Source organism: Tupaia chinensis, unplaced genomic scaffold, assembly GCF_000334495.1.
Source record: "Tupaia chinensis unplaced genomic scaffold, TupChi_1.0 Scaffold000139_1, whole genome shotgun sequence".
NCBI lineage: Eukaryota > Metazoa > Chordata > Mammalia > Scandentia > Tupaiidae > Tupaia > Tupaia belangeri.
Genome location: NW_006159609.1, coordinates 1738569 through 1756264, shown reverse-complemented (window position 1 = coordinate 1756264; position 17696 = coordinate 1738569). Strand labels below are relative to the sequence as shown.

The following is a 17696-nucleotide window of genomic DNA, read 5'->3' as shown; positions in this document are numbered from 1 at the left end:
TGTGGAAAAGGTAATAGAAACTACTAACTGTGATTCTAAAAAGTAAGTAAGAATTTTCAGCATAGACAGCCATTACCCAGACACCTCTGCCTGTTGGAGAGTATGTTCTTCTATATATGACAGGTCAGAAATAAGAAAGGTAGAAGGGGCCAACAGACCGTGTGGAGGCTAAGGCAGCTAGATCCCTCATGGCTGACTGCACAGTCTGAGTCCTGGACACAGAGGCTTGAAAATCATGCCAGGCATGTATGAGCCCAAAATCCTAAGGAGAGAATAAAGGAGAAGGGATTGTGACATGGCCGTCCTCCCTGGAGACAGAGGATCCCTATAAGACATAAATGGACTCTTCCACTGGTTTTTACCAAGGAAAGAGTAGGGCAATTTGAGGATTAATTTAAAAATAATAGCGCTGGCACCATAGCCTAGTGTTTAAGGGAACCAGACCCCACATGGCTGACTACAGTTTGAATCCTAGTCCCAGCAATTTGAAAACATGCTGGGAGCATGTACATGGGCACCCCTAATCTTGACAGAATGGAGAAATGGAAGAAAGGGGATTGTAGCATGATCACACCCCACTGGGAGGGGCTTTCTTCCTCTCTTCTCTCTCTGTTTCTGGTAAGTGCATACACCATCTGGAAGTTAAACTTCTTTGAAGTTCCCAACAGAGCCCTAAATCAAGCATCCTTTTTGACCCAGGGTTAAAACAAGCTAAATAAATAAATAAGTCAAAATATTATCTTGGGGCAGCCCATGGCATGACATGGTGGTTAAAATGGCTAGATCCCACATGGCTGACTACACGGTTTGAATCCTGGACCTGTAAGCTTGGAAGACATGCCAGGTGCATATGCATGTGCCCCAAATCCACAAAGGAAGGAAAAAAGAAGAGATTGGGGTGTGATCATGCCCCATGATCTTATTTTCTCTCTCTTTGTCTTTCTCCAGTGAGCACACAAACCTTCTGGCAGATTAAAAAAAAGTATCATGATTAGTGCAAGAAGCTAGACTGTCAGTGCTACAGTTATAATACATGAAAATGACTGCCCTTTATTCACTGGTATGTACTAGTGCCGAATTAACTCATGTCTAAACCTCCTCCACACCTTTAGGAAGTAAGTACTATGATCTTCATTTTGTAGATGAGGAAACTGAGTTAGTAAGTTGGAAAAGCAGATTCAAACCCAGACCTGTCCAGACCCAAAGCTCCCAGCTTCTTAGGCATTGCCACTTCTGGGGAACCAACTGGAATATCCACAGCCGAAATCCAATTAAATTGACCAACAATTCTTTTTTTTTAATTTAATTAATTAATTTACTTTTGCCATCTGGTACATGTGCTCCACTAGAGACAGAGAGAATGAGAGGGAAAGTAAAGAAAGCACCCTTCCATGGGATATGGCCATGCTGCGATTCCTTCTCCATTCTCAGGATTTGGGGTATGCATCACATGTGCTGGTGTTTTTGTCTTTGTTTTGTTTTTGTTTTTGTTTTTTTTCCAAGCTGCTGGGTCCAGGACTCAAACTGTGGTCAACCATGTGGGATACAGCTGCCTTAACCACTATGCCACCAGCTGGCCCTGAGTCAACAATTCTTATGGGATTCCCAAAGCTGTCTTTGGCAGAATTTCTTTTTTCTTTCCCCCAAAGTTCTCTTAGCATAAGCCAAAGGCCTGACTCTCTAGCAGATGGAAGAATGAGTAAAGCCTCAAACCCTCCCATTCCAGGTTATTTTTCATTGCCCTAAGGGACACTAGGTCTAATGCCAGCACGGATATACTATTTTGAAACTAAATGCATTTCTCAGAAAACTTAGGCAAAATGCCATGTCAAGGATATGTTTTACATCGTCGCCCCAGTGCAGCATCATCAGAGCTGTCCTTCAGTCTGGCTTTGCTGGCTCTAGAGGATAGTTGTTCAGTGCTCACCTTCCACGCATGGTGCAGAGGCAGTATTCATATTCATAAAACCCAAAGAATATATCACTTTAGTGACAGTCATTGCAAGATACATTTTTCTATGGAGCAGTTATCTTAGGTCGAGTTCCCCAGAAGCAGAGCCTGAGATGGGGATTTGTGCTCAAGTGAGTTATTGAGTGTTTTCAAGAAGGGGAGTAAGAGAAACAGGATAGGGCAAGGAAAGGAACTCAAAAAGAATTTGGCCTCAGCTGATGTCCAGTTTTAGTCTGGTCCCATGGGGAGCCCTGAAGCACAAATTGTACTGTAGTTAGTCTGCACTAGGGTAAGGGGGAGCTGGCCTTTTGTACCCCCATAACAGTTAGTTACTGGCCACTAGCTACAGACGTCAGGTGTGTGTGTATGTCACTTGGTCAAGGTGGCTCCCTTTTGCTCAAGGCCTCTTTCTTTGGCCAAGGACAATTCTCTAGGGAAGGAGGTGGCTGTATTATCTTGGTCAACTCCCCCAGCAGCTGGTGCACTGTCCGGTAAAGGGGATCTGGGCAGGGCACCACTAGCAGCTCTGAATCACAGGACAGACATCATTTGAATCTGAGTATTGGTTCATTAATCTCAGAGTTCCCATAGATTATTCCTCATGAAATGTTCCTTTCTGTATGTTTAATTGGTGAGTAAATCAAAGCCAAAATTATAGTAAAATAGTTCTACAGTTCCATGTAGCTGTGACTAAAGACACTGTTCCAGCCACGTCACCCTATTTCAGTATTCAGCCAGCCTGCTGAAATAGATTGCTTGGAATGTTACTGTGTAAGTCCTATTTTATGTTCATTTTCGTGACCTACAGTACTACGTACACTTCAGTCTTAAAGTATGACCAACAGGTGGCACCAGAAACACCCTTACTCATTCCAACTGATTTATGTAGTATGTATGGATGAGGTGGTCTTCAAAATGTTCATGTATATTATAGAAAAACTATGCATGGATTTCCACCTTTTTTATACTGAAATAAACTGGTACTTTAATTTCATTTTCCACAAACTTTTTGAAGCCCTCTAATATATTCTAAAATTTCAATCCCTGTGTACTTAGCATGTGCATATGAAAAAGGGACTCAGATTGTCAACTACAAACCCAAACTTGGTAATTTACAGTTTCTCATTTCCAATTTGACCTCTTTCTTATAGGGTTACTTGGGTGTGGAAAAAAATAGGGTGATAGGGCCAGTGAATTCAGAAAGAAAACATCTATTCATTAGCAAAAGGAAGGAAAAATGACTGGAGCCCTGCATCCTTTTCCTTCAAGGTCTCTTGAGTGTATAAATGCCGAAGATTATTAGGAAATATTTGAATAACAGGATAAAAAGTCAAGGATACTGCCTCCAAAACATGAACTTTATTCCCCACTGAAAACTGTCTTGGATGGCAACCAAGTCGTTCAAGGATTGCCCTGGCCAGTGTTTGACCACGGGGTTCCACTAGGGGAAGGTCTCTGAGTCCAGCATTCACCATTTTCAAGTTTGTTTCTTTTGAAGTTTGTGTTTTATTGTTGGTAAAGGGAAGTAAAGGGGTGAGACCAGGGGGTGGGGGGGGGTTCAGGTTTTTTTTTTTTTTTTTTTTAATCTATTCAACATTGTACTTTATAGCAGGGTATTCCAAAGAACAGAAAGACTTAGAGAAAAAAAAAAAAGAAAAAGAAAAAGCCCTGAACTGAGAATTAGGCTGCAATATATTTAATAATTATTTTTATAATCTCTTCTTGGCCTTCCAACCATGCTAAAAACATGTGGAAACTGGGTTTCAGAAAGGTCATTTAGCTAAACAAGACCCCAATATACTTTTTCTGATCCCCAAACCAAGGCCAAATCTAGATGTGCTGCTACCAGCTCGCTGTGTAGATTTGAGCAAATCATTTCACCTTAATGGGCTTCAGTTCTGGTTCCACCTGCAACGTGAGAGCTGGGCTGCATGGCCCCCATGTGCTTTCTAGTGAGACATCTCCAGGGTCTGGAGAGTACGTGTAGAGCGGAGTGTCTTGTGTACCTATTAGGACTGGAGGTGTGGTTTGGCACCGAAGTCAGTAGGAAGGGAGGGTAAAGCTCACTTTGATAGCGTTCCAACGTGGAAGGTGACACGGCTATTATACAATGTGTTAAACAGCCTGGTTCTTGTATTTTGGGGGGAAAGTAAATACCAGCTCCTGATTAGCCTTTCCTTTACCTGTCGTCAGCTTATTATACTGTAAACATTGTGCCTCTGGAGCCTTTCCTTCCAAATGAAATGATCCCAGGGTTTGGGATTTCTCTTTACGTGATTGGCTCTTCTGCCATGCATGTGGCAAGTTCTTCTCACTGTCCTTCTCTGAGCCTTTGCTGTTTTTGCTATCTTTTTGACAATAGGACTGACTAAAGGGAGTTTTCATTTGTTTTAATTTTTACTTTAAAGGTAGAGGCAATGTGAGTCTTCAAGGGTACCTATGGATCCCTTGCTCATATATACCTCTATAATACAAATGGAGAAAGTCAAGAAAGAGGAAGGAAGGGGACCAGTTGTTGTAATGGCTATGTCGCTGGACTCCCATGTAGTTGACTGCGGTTTGAGTCCTGGACTCGGTGGCTTAAACTCACTCCGGGCGCATGTGCATGTGTGCCCAAGATCCCAAGAGGAGAATGGAGGAGAAGGGATTATGGCATGGTCATGCCCCCTGGGGGGTGATTTCTCGCTTTCTGTTTCTCTGTCTTTCTCTGTCTTTTTGGCGAACACACACACACTATAGCAAAAACCTCACCAAAAAAAAATAAATAAATAAATAATGAAGGAAGGAAGGAAAGAAAGAAAGAAAGAAGAAGGAAGGAAACTAACATTAATCGAAAGCCTCAATGTGTCAGACTCTCAGCCAGGTCCATATGATAGCTCGTCTCCCTCCTTCCTCTCAGATGGGAGGCAGTGAGGTGCAGTGGTTACATGCCCAGGTGCTCAAAGCAGCAGACATGGTTCTCATCAATGGCCTGGTGCTGCCTCTCTATGTGGAAAATTTCTGTAACTTTCTAAGCTTGGTTTCCTCAGTGAGGTGACACGCATAAAGCACTTAGTATCAACCCAGAGTAAGCACTCATTGTTAGCCAACATCTTTTCAACCACCCCAAAGGGTACTATCTCATCTACTTCAGACTAGATGCAAAAACTAAGGTTCTAAGAGGTTGAGCAAAGGATGCCGAAACCCATATCGGTTTGCCACCATAATGGATATCTGGTGTTTCATTCCCCCTAGCACTCCTCTTTACCTGAGAAAACTATCCTATCCACCCCTTCACCATCTCTAGAGTTAAGAGCGAAGTCTGGAGCCAAACAGTCTGGTTCAAATCTCGGCTTTATCACTGGTTTGCTTTGTAACTTTTGACAGATTCTGTAGCCTTTCCATGCTTTGGTACTTTCATGTATTAAATGGAGATGATGAAAATCCTACCACTTGGATTCTCACAAAGATTAAATGAGTTAATACAGATGAAGTGCTTGTAGCAGTGCCTGATACATAGTAAATGCTCAATGAGAATAAAGTATTCTTTCTCTTCTTATTCTACCTATGTCCCAGCTACAAGGTGGGCAACCAGAGGGCCCTATGATTTTTTTTGAAGAATTATTAATTTAATTTAATATTATTTTAAAATTTGTTATAGAGTACAGGCACTCACCTGACAGAGAAAGAAAGAAAGTGAGAAAGCAAGCTGCCAGGTCCAGGACTCAAACCACAGTCTACCATGTGGGAATACAGGGCCCTAATCACCATACCACCTACCGGCTCCTGACATCATAATTTATTTTTAAACAATAATTTATTTATTTAATTACATTTGTTGTTATTTATTTATTTTTAAGATTTTTGCTTTAGGGCATGTGCACTCACCAGAGAGAGAGAAAGACAGAGAGACAGAAAGCAAAAAAGTCACCCCCCGGCAGGATGGCCACACTGCAACATTTCTCCTCCATTCTCTTCTCTGGATTTTGGGCAGGTACGCACAAGTGCCTGGCATGAATTTTAAGCCACCGGAGCCGGAACGTGAACTGTGGTCAGCTATGTGGGAGTCCAGCAATGTAACCATTATGCCATCTGCTGATCCCATGTATTATTATTTTTAATTTGACCAGAGAAAGACAAAAGAGAGAGAGAGAAAGAGAGAGAGAGAGAGAGAGAGAGAGAGAGAGAGAGAGAGAGAGAAAGAAAGAGAGAGAGAAAGGGAAAGTGAGAAAGCAAGCTGCCTGGTCCTAGACTAGAACCACAGTTGGTCATATGGGAGTCCAGCACCTTAACCACCACACCACCTGCCAGCTCCCCTATTTTCTTATCTACCACAAATGGTCTAGGGGCAAGATTAGAAAGATTTTTCTGTAAAGAGCAGAAAAAAATATTTTAGGCTTTGTGGGCTATGAAGTGTCTGCCACCCACTGCCCAGCTCTGCTATTGGAGTAGAAAAGCAACCCCAGACAATACTTAAACCAATGGATGTGATGATGCTCCAATAAAACTGAAATTAATAAATACTGAAATTTGAATTTCATATCATTTTCAGGTGTAAGAAAATGATAGCTTTTTTTGGCTTTTTTTTCCCCTCTCCCAATCATTCATAAATGACAAAACCATTTTAGCTTGCATGCTATCTAAAACAGGAGGAGGCAAGCTGGATTTGGCCACAGAGTTACAGTTTGTTGACTCCTGGTCTGAGGGATGGCCACATGGCCCCCAAAAGGCCAAAGTCCAGCCATGAGATTTAGTATGAATGCCTGGACACTGGGACAGTATGCGCCTCTTCCTTTTGGACCCTGATTTCCCCGGCCATCTTCCTTCCCATGCGGAGCTTTCTGTCTGTGGCAAGAGAGAATCAGGCAGCAGCAGAAAGAATGAGAGCCAGTCAGAGCCAGCTTGAGGGACCAGGGATGAGAAACCGAGCTCTGAAATCCTCATGTGAACCTCTGGGTCCAGCCTTTTCTATCAGTTCCACGAGCCAATGAATTTATTTTCTCGCTGGACCCCAGCCCCTAATCTAGTTCGAATCCAGTTTTGGAACTACAAAGTTCTGATGGAGACTTAGGGGTTTGTTTTCCTTGCACTACGCAGAACCATCATACACAATTTTTAAGAAAAAGGGAACATTATGGGGTCGGATGGTGGAGCAGTGGTAACACAAGTGGACACACATGGGAGGGGTCCTGGATTTGTGTCCAGTACCTCCCTGAGCACGCCAGGCATGCAAATGGTCCAGGCCCATGGAGATGGGCAGTGGGCGAGAGCACCACAGTGGGAGTTCCTGTTTGTCTGTCTCGCTCTCAGAAGAAAGGAAAGAAGGAAGGAAGCAAGCAAGCAAGCAAGGAAGGGAGGAAGGGAGAAAAGGAGGTTGAAAAGGATAAAGGGAAGGCTAGCATATACTGGGTACTTACCACGTGCTGGGCAGTTTGGTAAGTGCTTTTACATGTGAACTGTCATTTCTCCTTCTCTTCTTTTTAAAAAAATTACCAACTGGTGTGTGTACTTGCTAGAGAGAGACCGAGAAAGAGGGAAAGTGAGGAAGTAACTGCCCCTTATGCAGCGTGGTCACACCACAATCCTCCATTTTGCTCTCCTTTTGGGATTTTGGACACACACACACACACACACACACACACACACACACACACACTACACACACAGTGTGTTTCTCAAGCCACTGGATCCAGAACTCAAGCCATACAGCCAGCCATGTGGGATCCAGCTCCCTTAACTATCATGCCATGAGCTGGCCCTCCTGTGTCCTTATAATAACCTTCTGAGGTTGGCATTGTTATCCTCATTTTACCAAGACACACTTGATGCCAGTAGATTGCTTCCTCGGATACAGTGTTTAATGGCAGAATGAAGCAGTTAAAGGACTTTCAGGGGAGGGTCATGGCCTATTCAGGCCCTTTTCTCACCTACCTCACTCCCCAAGGAAGAATGGTGGAAGAGAAACTTGGGCAGGGCACACTTAATCCCTCATCTGGAAACCAGGGCATGTGCTGACTAGAAATCCCCACTGTTCCCTCTGGCCCTCCTGGGCAGTGGCGAGTGGCAGTCCTGGAGCTCTTGCCCAGCTGCTCAGCTGCCCAGCAGAGAGCAGACGAGCAGCTGAGACACCCTGATCTGCAGCCTGGGTTAATCCGGGTTGCAGCTTCTGACTCCTTTGCAGGACCCATCCAGGATTTCCTTCAGAAGTATCACTTCGCAGCAGCTGGCTGGCTTGACTTGCCAACTGCTTGACCTCTGGCTGCACAGGAAACTTCAGCAGGTAGGACTTGGCCAGCCTGAGGAACAGACACACCCTGAGCTTCTTAGGAGAGAACTGAGAAACATACAGGTTAGAGGATGAGAAAAAAGCCAGAGAAAATGACCCTTCACACTCATTAACCCTGCCCTTGATACATCAACCCCTTGAGATGAAGACAAAAAATAATTGCCCTGTTGATAGTTACTGCTGGGGCCGGCAGGTGACATGGGGGTTGGGGTGCTGGACTCCAACATGGCTGACTGCAATTTGAGTCCTGGACTTGGTAGCTTGTTTTTTCACTTTCCCTTTCTCTCTCTTAGTCTCTCTCTGGTCAAATTAAAAAATAAAATAAAGTAATAATAAGTTAATAAATAAATAAGTCTTTAAAAAAACATAGTTATTGGGCAATTGCCACATCTCATTCCATTTCTTATTAAAATAGCTCATTGCTTATCCACCACTGTGTGCCAGGTCCTTCATCTACATTATTATTAATGGGTTGTTGGAAAAGGCACGATGCATTTTTGCATAGAAAAAATACATTGTGCCTTTTCCAGCAACCCAATTTTTTTTTTAGAGGATTTTGCCGTAGAGTGCAAGTGCTTCCTGGAAAGAGACAGAGGGTGGAAAAGTGAGAAATCATCCCCTAGAGTGATGACCATGCCACAACCTCTTCTCCATTCTCCTCCTGGGACTTGGGGCACACACACACACACACACACACACACACACACACACACACACCCCGCAGTGTGATTTTCAAGCCTTCAGGTCCAGGACTCGAACCATGCTCAGCTGTGTAGGAGTCAAACACCTTAACTACCATGCCTCCTGCTGGCCCCGCCTACATTATTTTTAATGATCTCAACAACCCTGCAAATTAGACATTAAATATTACCTACCGGGGCTGGCAGGTGGCATGGGGATTGAGACACCGGACTCCCACATGGCTGACCATGGTCTAAGTCCTGGACCTGGCAGCTTGCTTTCTCATTCTCTCTCTTTCTCTTTGATCCAATTAAAATATAATAACAATGATAGCAAATAAAATTAAATAAAATAGTTCTTCTAAAAAAAATGACCTACCAGTTTATGGATGGGGACACTGAGATAACTGGAGGTTAAGAAATGATGAACACTAAGAGAAAAGGGGAGTTGGCACCTGCTCTGTGTCTGTTTCCTCTGCACTCCTGGGAGAGTTGGAGATTGAATGGGAGGAGAGGAACAGTCCTTTTCCAGTCTTCAGTGCTGGTCAGGACAAATCAAGCCAGCAGAAATAGAAACGGAACCCAAAGCATGAATCCCTACCCAGGCTTAGGACTCTGTAAAGGTAGGGAATTTTGTATTCTCCCTCATAGCACCATCAGTTCCCAACTCACACAGAGTCCAGAACAGGAACTCAATACATGTGTGTCGCACAAGTGAGTAAATGAGTCCTGGTTCTGCTTCCAGTAAAACAGGAAAAGGCTGGAGGACACTGACTTGCTCATGTCCTCTCTTTGTTTGAGTTCTTTCTGGAACTCCCAAAAGTCATGTAAATTCTTGTGGATGTCTTCACTACCTTTAAGTGCAATGGAACGACACAGAAGTTTACTCAATTTCACAGGTAATTTGATAGGCATTGCTTTACCTATTAGGTCATCGGGAATGTCATGATGAATTTTTCTTTTTTTGTCTATGTAAAAATGCGTCATGACTTTCCCCATGACCCAATAGTACCACTCTAGTGTTTTAAAAGAATTAATGCCTCTTTCAAAAATTCATCTCCTACTGGACTTCTGGGGAGTAGCGTGAAACAATGAAATAATCTGATTCTAAAAACTTCCTTTCAATTTTTTTTTTTCTGAAAGTTAACCAGGCAAAGGTCAATCACTGGATGCTAAGAAAGTTAAGTAAAGACCACTAGAAGGCAGGTCTTTAAAATGAGGACAGAGGGCAAAGAAGAAAACATCGGCCAAAAAGGTCAAAACTGGAGTTTTGCCTAGTCCCTGCTCAGAAGACAGGCATTGAACTCAATTCCCTTGCTCATTGGGTCAAGGCTGAGTTAGCACGCTATAAATTCTACTAGTCTAAGTACGAGGAATGTGGAGATGAATGTGGGGAAGTCTTCATTCCAGAGGAAAGGGCACGATAGTGGGCCAGCTGGAGATGGAAGACAGAACATATCCCAAGTGCGAGCCAACGGAGATTTGAAATTAGAATCCAGGCTCAACCTGCATCTGGGTTTTAAGAACTCTGATTGTAAGTGGATAGGGCTGTCAAGTAGTTGGAAGAATGTTTGTGGAGACCTGAAATGACACAGAGTTGATTTGCCAAGAAAAATTATTAACATGTTTATCTAATCATTTGAGTCAATGCATCTTCTTGGCAAGGGGAAGCACTTGTGCAGGGAAATAGTGACGTGGAGAGGAAGGGCAGAAGAAGAAGAGGGCCCTGTAAAGGTGAACAGAGAAGGTCAGATGGTGCCCAGAGAAGCTTGTCTGGCTTTGCCATCAAAGGCAACTTGATGGAGATGGGGAGTCAAAACAGTTGGCCAGATTTCCATGAGTTGTGGATAACACCCTCCCCTAGAACCCATGGCCTGAGATCCCAGCCTGGAGCTTACTTTGGAACTTGCTGTGGAGGATCATTTTTATTGGGAAGTGTGGTTTGGACCATGGAGGACTGTCTATCTTTGAAGATCAGGGTTTGCTGGCGCTCACTGAATATCTCTGGGTTTTTGGAAGTTGAACAGCTGCCTCTTTCCTCACCATGATTAGACTAGGTATAAACAATGACTGTGAGAGAACTGAGAATTCAAGGATGATGACCCTCCTTAGGTTTGCTTTTAATGGAAGGATTTAATACTGCGTTGTCTTAACATGACTTCACCTGCCGTGTGCAGAAAGGTATTGCATTAATGGCCAAAAAGCGGGGACTCCGAGCTAACTCTGCCCTTAATATGTGAGGTTGACCAAGTCATTTAACCCCTTTGTGTCTCATTTTCTTTACCTTTAAAATGGAAATAATAGTATTTTTTCTACTTCTCATAGAGGTTCTTTTCAAAGTAAGATAAAATGGTAAATATATATAACCATGTGATTTTTTAAGTATAAAAATTAATTCAGGCTAGCTGGTGGGGTGATGTAGTGGTTATGGTGGCTGGTTAGAGTCCTGGACCTAGTGGCTTGAAAAACACACCAGGCATGTGTATTTGCATGTTCCAAATCCTAAAAGGGGAGAGAAATGTAGGAGAGGGGATTACAGTGCGACTATCCCCAAGGCAGAGGGATGCTTTCTCACGTTCTTTCTCTCTTTTTGTCTCTCTCCAGTGAGTGCATGTGCTCTCTGGCAAATAAAAACAAAAATTGATTCAACTGTGTTACACGAAAGAAAACTTATGAGAATTTGGGTTTAGGGACCAGCAGTTAGCGTAATGGCTATGTTGCTGTACTCCCATGTAGTCGACCGCGGTTCACGTCCCAGACTCGGTGGCTTAAAACTCATGCCAGGCTCATGTGCATGCATGCTCAAGATCCCGAGAATGGAGGAGAAGGGATTGCACCATAGCCATCTCCCCTGGGGGGTGATTTCTTGCTTTCTGTCTCTCTGTCTCTCTCTGTCTGTCTGGTGAGCGTACACATCCTATAGCAAAAACCTCTTCAAAAAAAAAAAAAGAATTTGGGTTTAAATATCAATGGTGTGGGCACCAGCAGGTGGCCTAATGGTTAAGGCACTGGACTCCTACATGGCTGACTGTGGTTTGAGTCCCAAACCTAATGACTTGAACCATGCTGGGTGCATTCATGCCCAAAATCCTAGGAGGAGATGGGATTGCGATATGGCTATACCCATTGTGGGGTGATTTCTCACTTTTTTCTCTATTTATCTCTGATGAGTGCATGTGCCATATAGCAAACCTCTGTTTAAAAAAGAAAAAGAATAAATATATAAAAAAAAGAATAAATATCAGTGCTATGATTTACCACCTTTGATCTTGGACGTGTTTCTTAATTTGTCAGTGTCTCAATTTCCTGATCTCTAAAAGCCTCTTTCTAAAAGTTGTGATGAGCAATAAAGTATATAAAGCACATAGCTTATAGGGCCAGCAGGTGGTGTGGTAGATAAGGTGCTGGACTCCCATATAGCTGACAGAGGTTCAAGTCCTGGACCTGGCAGCTTGAAAATAACACCAGTCATGTGTGCACGTGTGCCCAAGATCCTGAGAGGAGAATGAAATTCTTTATTTCTGTCTACCTCTCTCCAGCAATCACAGGTACCCTATGGCAAAAACTTAAATGCAATTAAATAAATAAAAGCAAGTAGCTTATAGATAAAGCTTGATAATTACATTGATTATGATTATGATTCTTACCAAACAAGAAATGCATGTTAAGTGCTGCACTGGTACGTAACCTGGTGCATGGTAAATGTGGACTACTGTTATTATCATTCATGTTTTTACCAGATACAGAAAGAAAGACAGAGACAGAGATAGTGAGAAGGAAAGTGAGAGATCAACCCCTCCCCCCCCCGGGGGGGTTATGGCCACACCAGAATCCCTTCTCCTCCATTCTCCTCCCAGGATCTTGAGCATGTACACACATGTACCCAGCATGAGTTTCAAACCACTGGTTCTGGGACTCTAACAGAGTCAGCCATATGAGAGTCCAGCAACATAACCTCTAGGCCATCTGCTGGCCCTCCTCTTTCTTCTTGAGAATGGCTGAATGAAACAGAAGGGAATCCAGTCTGTGAAAAGCAGCCTGGGCATCAATGGGCCTAGATCTTTTCCCACCACCTCCGGAAATCCTGTTTCACAAGAGTTTTCATTTTATTCAAATGAGAACAATGAAGGGAATAAACCACTAGCAGTATCTAATGCACAGGCGAAACCCAAACGGGGTAAGCCTTGGACACGATTCCTCAGCAATAGCTTACAAGCAACCACAGCCCCTCCAGAATAATGTCCTGCCAAAAGCCTCAAAGCCAGGGTGGTGTCTTTCCACCAGCTCACCACAAGGAATTGTACCAAAACACCGGGATAGAGCAGCTCACATTTTAAAAATTACAGGATAAAGAAACAGAAGTCCCAAGTACTCAGAGGCAGAATGTACAGTAGTCTCATAACATCCCTAACTGCTAAGAGAGAACTAAGAACCCCGGGATGATTTATCCAGGAAAATCTAAGGCAGGGTAACAAGCTCAGTATGGGCCCGTGAGAAAGCTAATAAAACACTCAGATATTTATTTTTCTAGCCCAAGGGTCTAATGGTTACATCTAAATTTTTTTTTGTGCTCATTACATCTTTCTGGAGGCAGTTCTATTTTTATGTTTAATGAGTTCCTGAAAACATATATGAAAAGTGTGATACATGAAAATCAAGCTGTGGCATTACGTGTTATGTGAGGAATTTTATCCTCAAGAACTAAAAAAATGATAAATTCCCTAGTATGTGTTATAAATATTTTAATCTTAGATTAAAAGTAGAAACCTGTGTGTTGTACAATATATACGTGTTGTTGAAAATGCTCAAAACACAGACATTAAATACAGACAATAAAATTACATATCTGATGTCATTTCTTACTCAAGTTCTGCCCTTTCCAAGTTGAAATGACTTTTTGTAGGCATAAGATATTAAAGGAATATTTAAATGACACTAAATCAGTATTAGGAAGAAGGACTTTTTTTTTTTTTTTCTTTTAAAATTAGTTTTCTTTTCTAACTACCATAAGGTGTGTGTTTGCCAGCCAGAGACAGAGAGAGAATGCACTCCCTGATGGGACATGGTCATACTTTAATCTTTTTCTATTTCTCTATCTCATCAGGATTTTCAGGCATGCACACATACATGCATGGCCTTTTTTTTTTCCTCTTAAAAGAGATTTTATGCTTACCAGAGAGACAAAAAATGATAAATCACCCCCCTTTTGGGGGATGGCTACACCATAATCCCTTCTCCATTTTCCTCTCGGGATTTTGGGCATGCATGCAGATGTACCTGCCAGGAGTTTTAAGCCACTGAGTCTGGGACTTGAACCACAGTCAACTACGTGGGAGTCCAGCAATGTAACCATTACACCATCTGCTGATCCCACCTAGCATGTCTTTTTCATTCATCAGGGGGCAGGACTCAAACTGTAGTTATTTATGTGGGATTGGGCTTCCTTAACCCCTGAACTACAGGGCTTTCCCAGAAAGACGGACTTTGTAACAGCAATGTTTTACTTGAGTAGCATATTTTGGAGGAAAAAGAGCACACTGATCAGTAGATTTTGATGTTAATTGAAGTGGCTTATCAACCTTTCACTCGATTTCTTTCTTGGATCGAGATGGTGAAATGGGGACAGTCATGGTGATGCAGCAGTAATGCAGCATTGCATAATGTAGGAGTCATATGGGAGGGTCTTGGATTCATGTCCTTAAGTCTCCCTGCACTCACTGGGCACGTGCGCATGTTCCTGTTATCCTGGTTGGCGCAGGCTGGGGATTGTTGCAACATGCAGACCCTCTGGAGGGGGGGGTGTCCTTCTCTCTCTTTCACCGTCTCCCTCTCTCATGGAAGAAATAAACAAATAAATGTTTTAAAAAAGTTGTTGGAATGATAATATAGGTTTGTTTTTCTTCTCCCACCTCCCTAAGCCCTTATGTTTACTTAAATGATAATAAAAAGGATTTAGGGACCCAGGCTTGGGATGCTACTGGGTGATATTGGAGCCCTATGAGAGGTCTAGGCTTACACTATCTCGTTCTCTCCCTCTCTATGAAGAAGTAATCAAAAGGCATTAAGGTTGACAGATTTAGAAAAAAAACAGAGAACACAGTGTTAAATTTGAATTTCAGATGAACAAATTATGTTTCAGTGTAAGTATGTCTCAAATGCAGCGTTTGGACATAACTGTATGTTAATCTGGCAACCATGCAAAGAATGAATTCTTCACACTATACCAACTGTAGAGCCTAATTATGAAGAATTTTTGAATTGGATCATATTGGCTTTGTCCTGCAATCCTGCTTTCAGGTATTTACTCAGTAGAAATGAAGTTATGGGGCCAACCCATCTGCAGTGATTAAGGATACTTGATCCTCCAAGCTGACTGTGTGGTTCAAGTCCCAGACCCAGCAGCTTGAAAGACATGCCAGGGACAAGTGCATGTGTGCCCAAAAGCTCAAAAGAAGGGAAGAACAGAGAAAAGGTTCTGACCTGACCATTTCTCATTCTCTCACTCTTCCTCTCTCTCCAGCAAGCACATTCACCTGTGGCAAAATTTTTTAAAAAAGAAAGAAATGAAAAGTTATGTTCATTAAAAATACCTATAGAAGAATGTTCATAGCAGCATTACTTATTATAGTAAAAAATCTAGAACAAAACAAATGTTTATCAGCATTATTCTGGATGAGAAAACTGCATTTCTAGTACATTTTGAGGTTTTGCTGACACCACAGGTTTAAGCACTGTACTTGGAGAACTACTCTTCTAGAGAAAGCTATAGAAAATGAGTCAGAATAGGAACTTTAAAATGAACTCAGAAGAAATAAAAAAATACATCATCTTTGCTTAGGAAGAAAACTCATGGAAGTTCTTCCTTCTTCTTCTTCTTTTTTTTTTTTTTTTTAATATTTGCCAGAGGATGTGTGTTCTCATTGGAGAGAGACAGAGAAAGAAAGTGATAAGGCACCCCACAGGGAGACTGGCCAATCCCATCTCCTCCATTCTCTTCTTGGGATTTTGGGCACGTGAATACACACACCTGGCATGTTTTTCAAGTTGCCAAGTCTAGGTCTCAAACCACTCAGTCAGCCATGTGGGATCCAGCTGCTTCAGCCACCAAGCCACCACTGACCCTGAAGTCTTGCCTTCTATGCCAGCATCAGCCCTTTTTATTCTGGCAAAGAGTTGGGGAGGTGGAGAGGGTAAGGGGGCTTCGTCCTGCTTGTCTGTTCTGTGCCTATGCTCCTTCCTGAAGTGATCTCTCTTGGTAAAGGGCATGTAGACGACAGCCACTCTTTCTTTGAGGAGAGAGCCCCTGTTGGGAGTAGCTGCAGAGGGGCCCCATGCCAGAAACCTAAAACCATGAAAATATGAACAAACAACTAGGGATACTCAGACACCTGAGACTCACAGATATCAAGAATAAGAAATAGCAGGGCTAGCAGGTGGCATAGTGATTAAGGTGTTGGGCTCACACATGGTTGGCTGTGGTTCAAGTCCTGGACCCAGCTGGTGGCTTGCAATTCACACCAGGCATGTGTATGTGTGTGCCCAAAATCTAAGAGGAGAATGGAGGAAAAGGGCTTGCAGTGTGGCCACCCCCCCAGAGGGTGGTTTCTCTCTTTCTCTTTTTCTGTCTTTGTGGTGAGCACATGTGCCCTATCACAAAAATCTCTCTAAAAAAAAAAAAAAAAAGAAACAAGAAAAATGAGAAGTGGCAAGGGGCACTAACTGGCCAGGGGAAGCAGAGAGAGCTCAGGGAGCAGAGGAGAACTTGAAGGAAATACTAATTTGTGTTCTAAGAGGTATTTGAGAGACTGTCATATTCATAAAACAAAATAGGGGCCCAGTCTCATGCACAATGGTTAGCATTGTGCATAGGAAGATGGCTTCCACACGGTGGTCTGTGGTTCAGAATCTGGCCCCAGTGGCTTTAAAAACACATCCGGTATGTGTGCGTGTCCAAAATCCTCATGGGATGGAGAAATGGAGGAGAAGGGATTGCAGCATGACCACACCCCATTGGGGAGTGGTCTCTCCTCTCTCTCACTCTCTCTGGAAAGCACATGTGCCCTCTAGCAACATATATTTTTTTAAGGAACAATCATAGCCTAAGATTGCCAAAAAAATGTAATAGAAACTAAACGTGGCTGCAGACAGTTTCTCTCTTGTTTTCTTTGCAAATAATAATGGTGAGATGTAATAAAATATGCACAAAAACTGCAGAACAGAAAAAGAAGTGACCCTGCCAGAGCAAAGCTGTGGGCTGGCAGGTGGAGCAGCCATGGGATACCTCAAATTGCTCATTAAACTGCAAGTGTGTGAAATTCCAGATTTGGTGTGGGAAAGGCATTTTAGGGGTGGCATGTGTAATGTGTGAAAATTGCATTGTATAAAAATTGACTATGTGAAAGTTAAGAACCATATGTGTCCACATTCCACTTGGCTTTCCCCAGAGTTTGGTAATAGAAATCTTTCAGCTTACACTCGGGGTTACCATTACGATAACTCATGTCTATACACCGCTTCACCATTTATAGGGCACATTTACTGCTGATAATTAGTGCATTTAATCATTACCTTAGAAGGTTAGTATCTCTGCTCCACTCTTGAGGAAACAGAGGCTGCCAACAATTTGTATAGTTTTCTAGGAAATATAGTGTGAAAGCCATTTTACAGATGGTTTCCCAAAGGATGATCTGCATATCGTTGATCCCCTAGGACAGTGTTCTCAAATGTTAGTGCATATCAGAATTACTCAGAGGGCTTGCAAACACACACACACACACACACACACACACACACACACACA

The 17696-nt window shown here is 42.7% G+C and overlaps 2 protein-coding genes across 4 annotated transcripts in view; one reads left to right on the top strand and one right to left on the bottom strand.

Annotated features, from left to right (window-relative positions):
• The window catches only part of TMEM135 (transmembrane protein 135), a 308283-nt gene that overhangs the window by 12067 nt on the left and 278520 nt on the right, over nucleotides 1–17696 (top strand). The window lies entirely within an intron of this gene.
• The window catches only part of FZD4 (frizzled class receptor 4), a 41859-nt gene that overhangs the window by 21187 nt on the left and 2976 nt on the right, over nucleotides 1–17696 (bottom strand). The window contains exons 3-5 of the mRNA XM_027770469.1: nucleotides 16030–16238; nucleotides 9672–9819; nucleotides 8013–8226 (exon numbers count right to left, since the gene is read on the bottom strand). Coding sequence (XP_027626270.1) covers nucleotides 8013–8226; nucleotides 9672–9819; nucleotides 16030–16238 — 571 coding nt within the window. The remainder of the gene's footprint in view (nucleotides 1–8012; nucleotides 8227–9671; nucleotides 9820–16029; nucleotides 16239–17696) is intronic.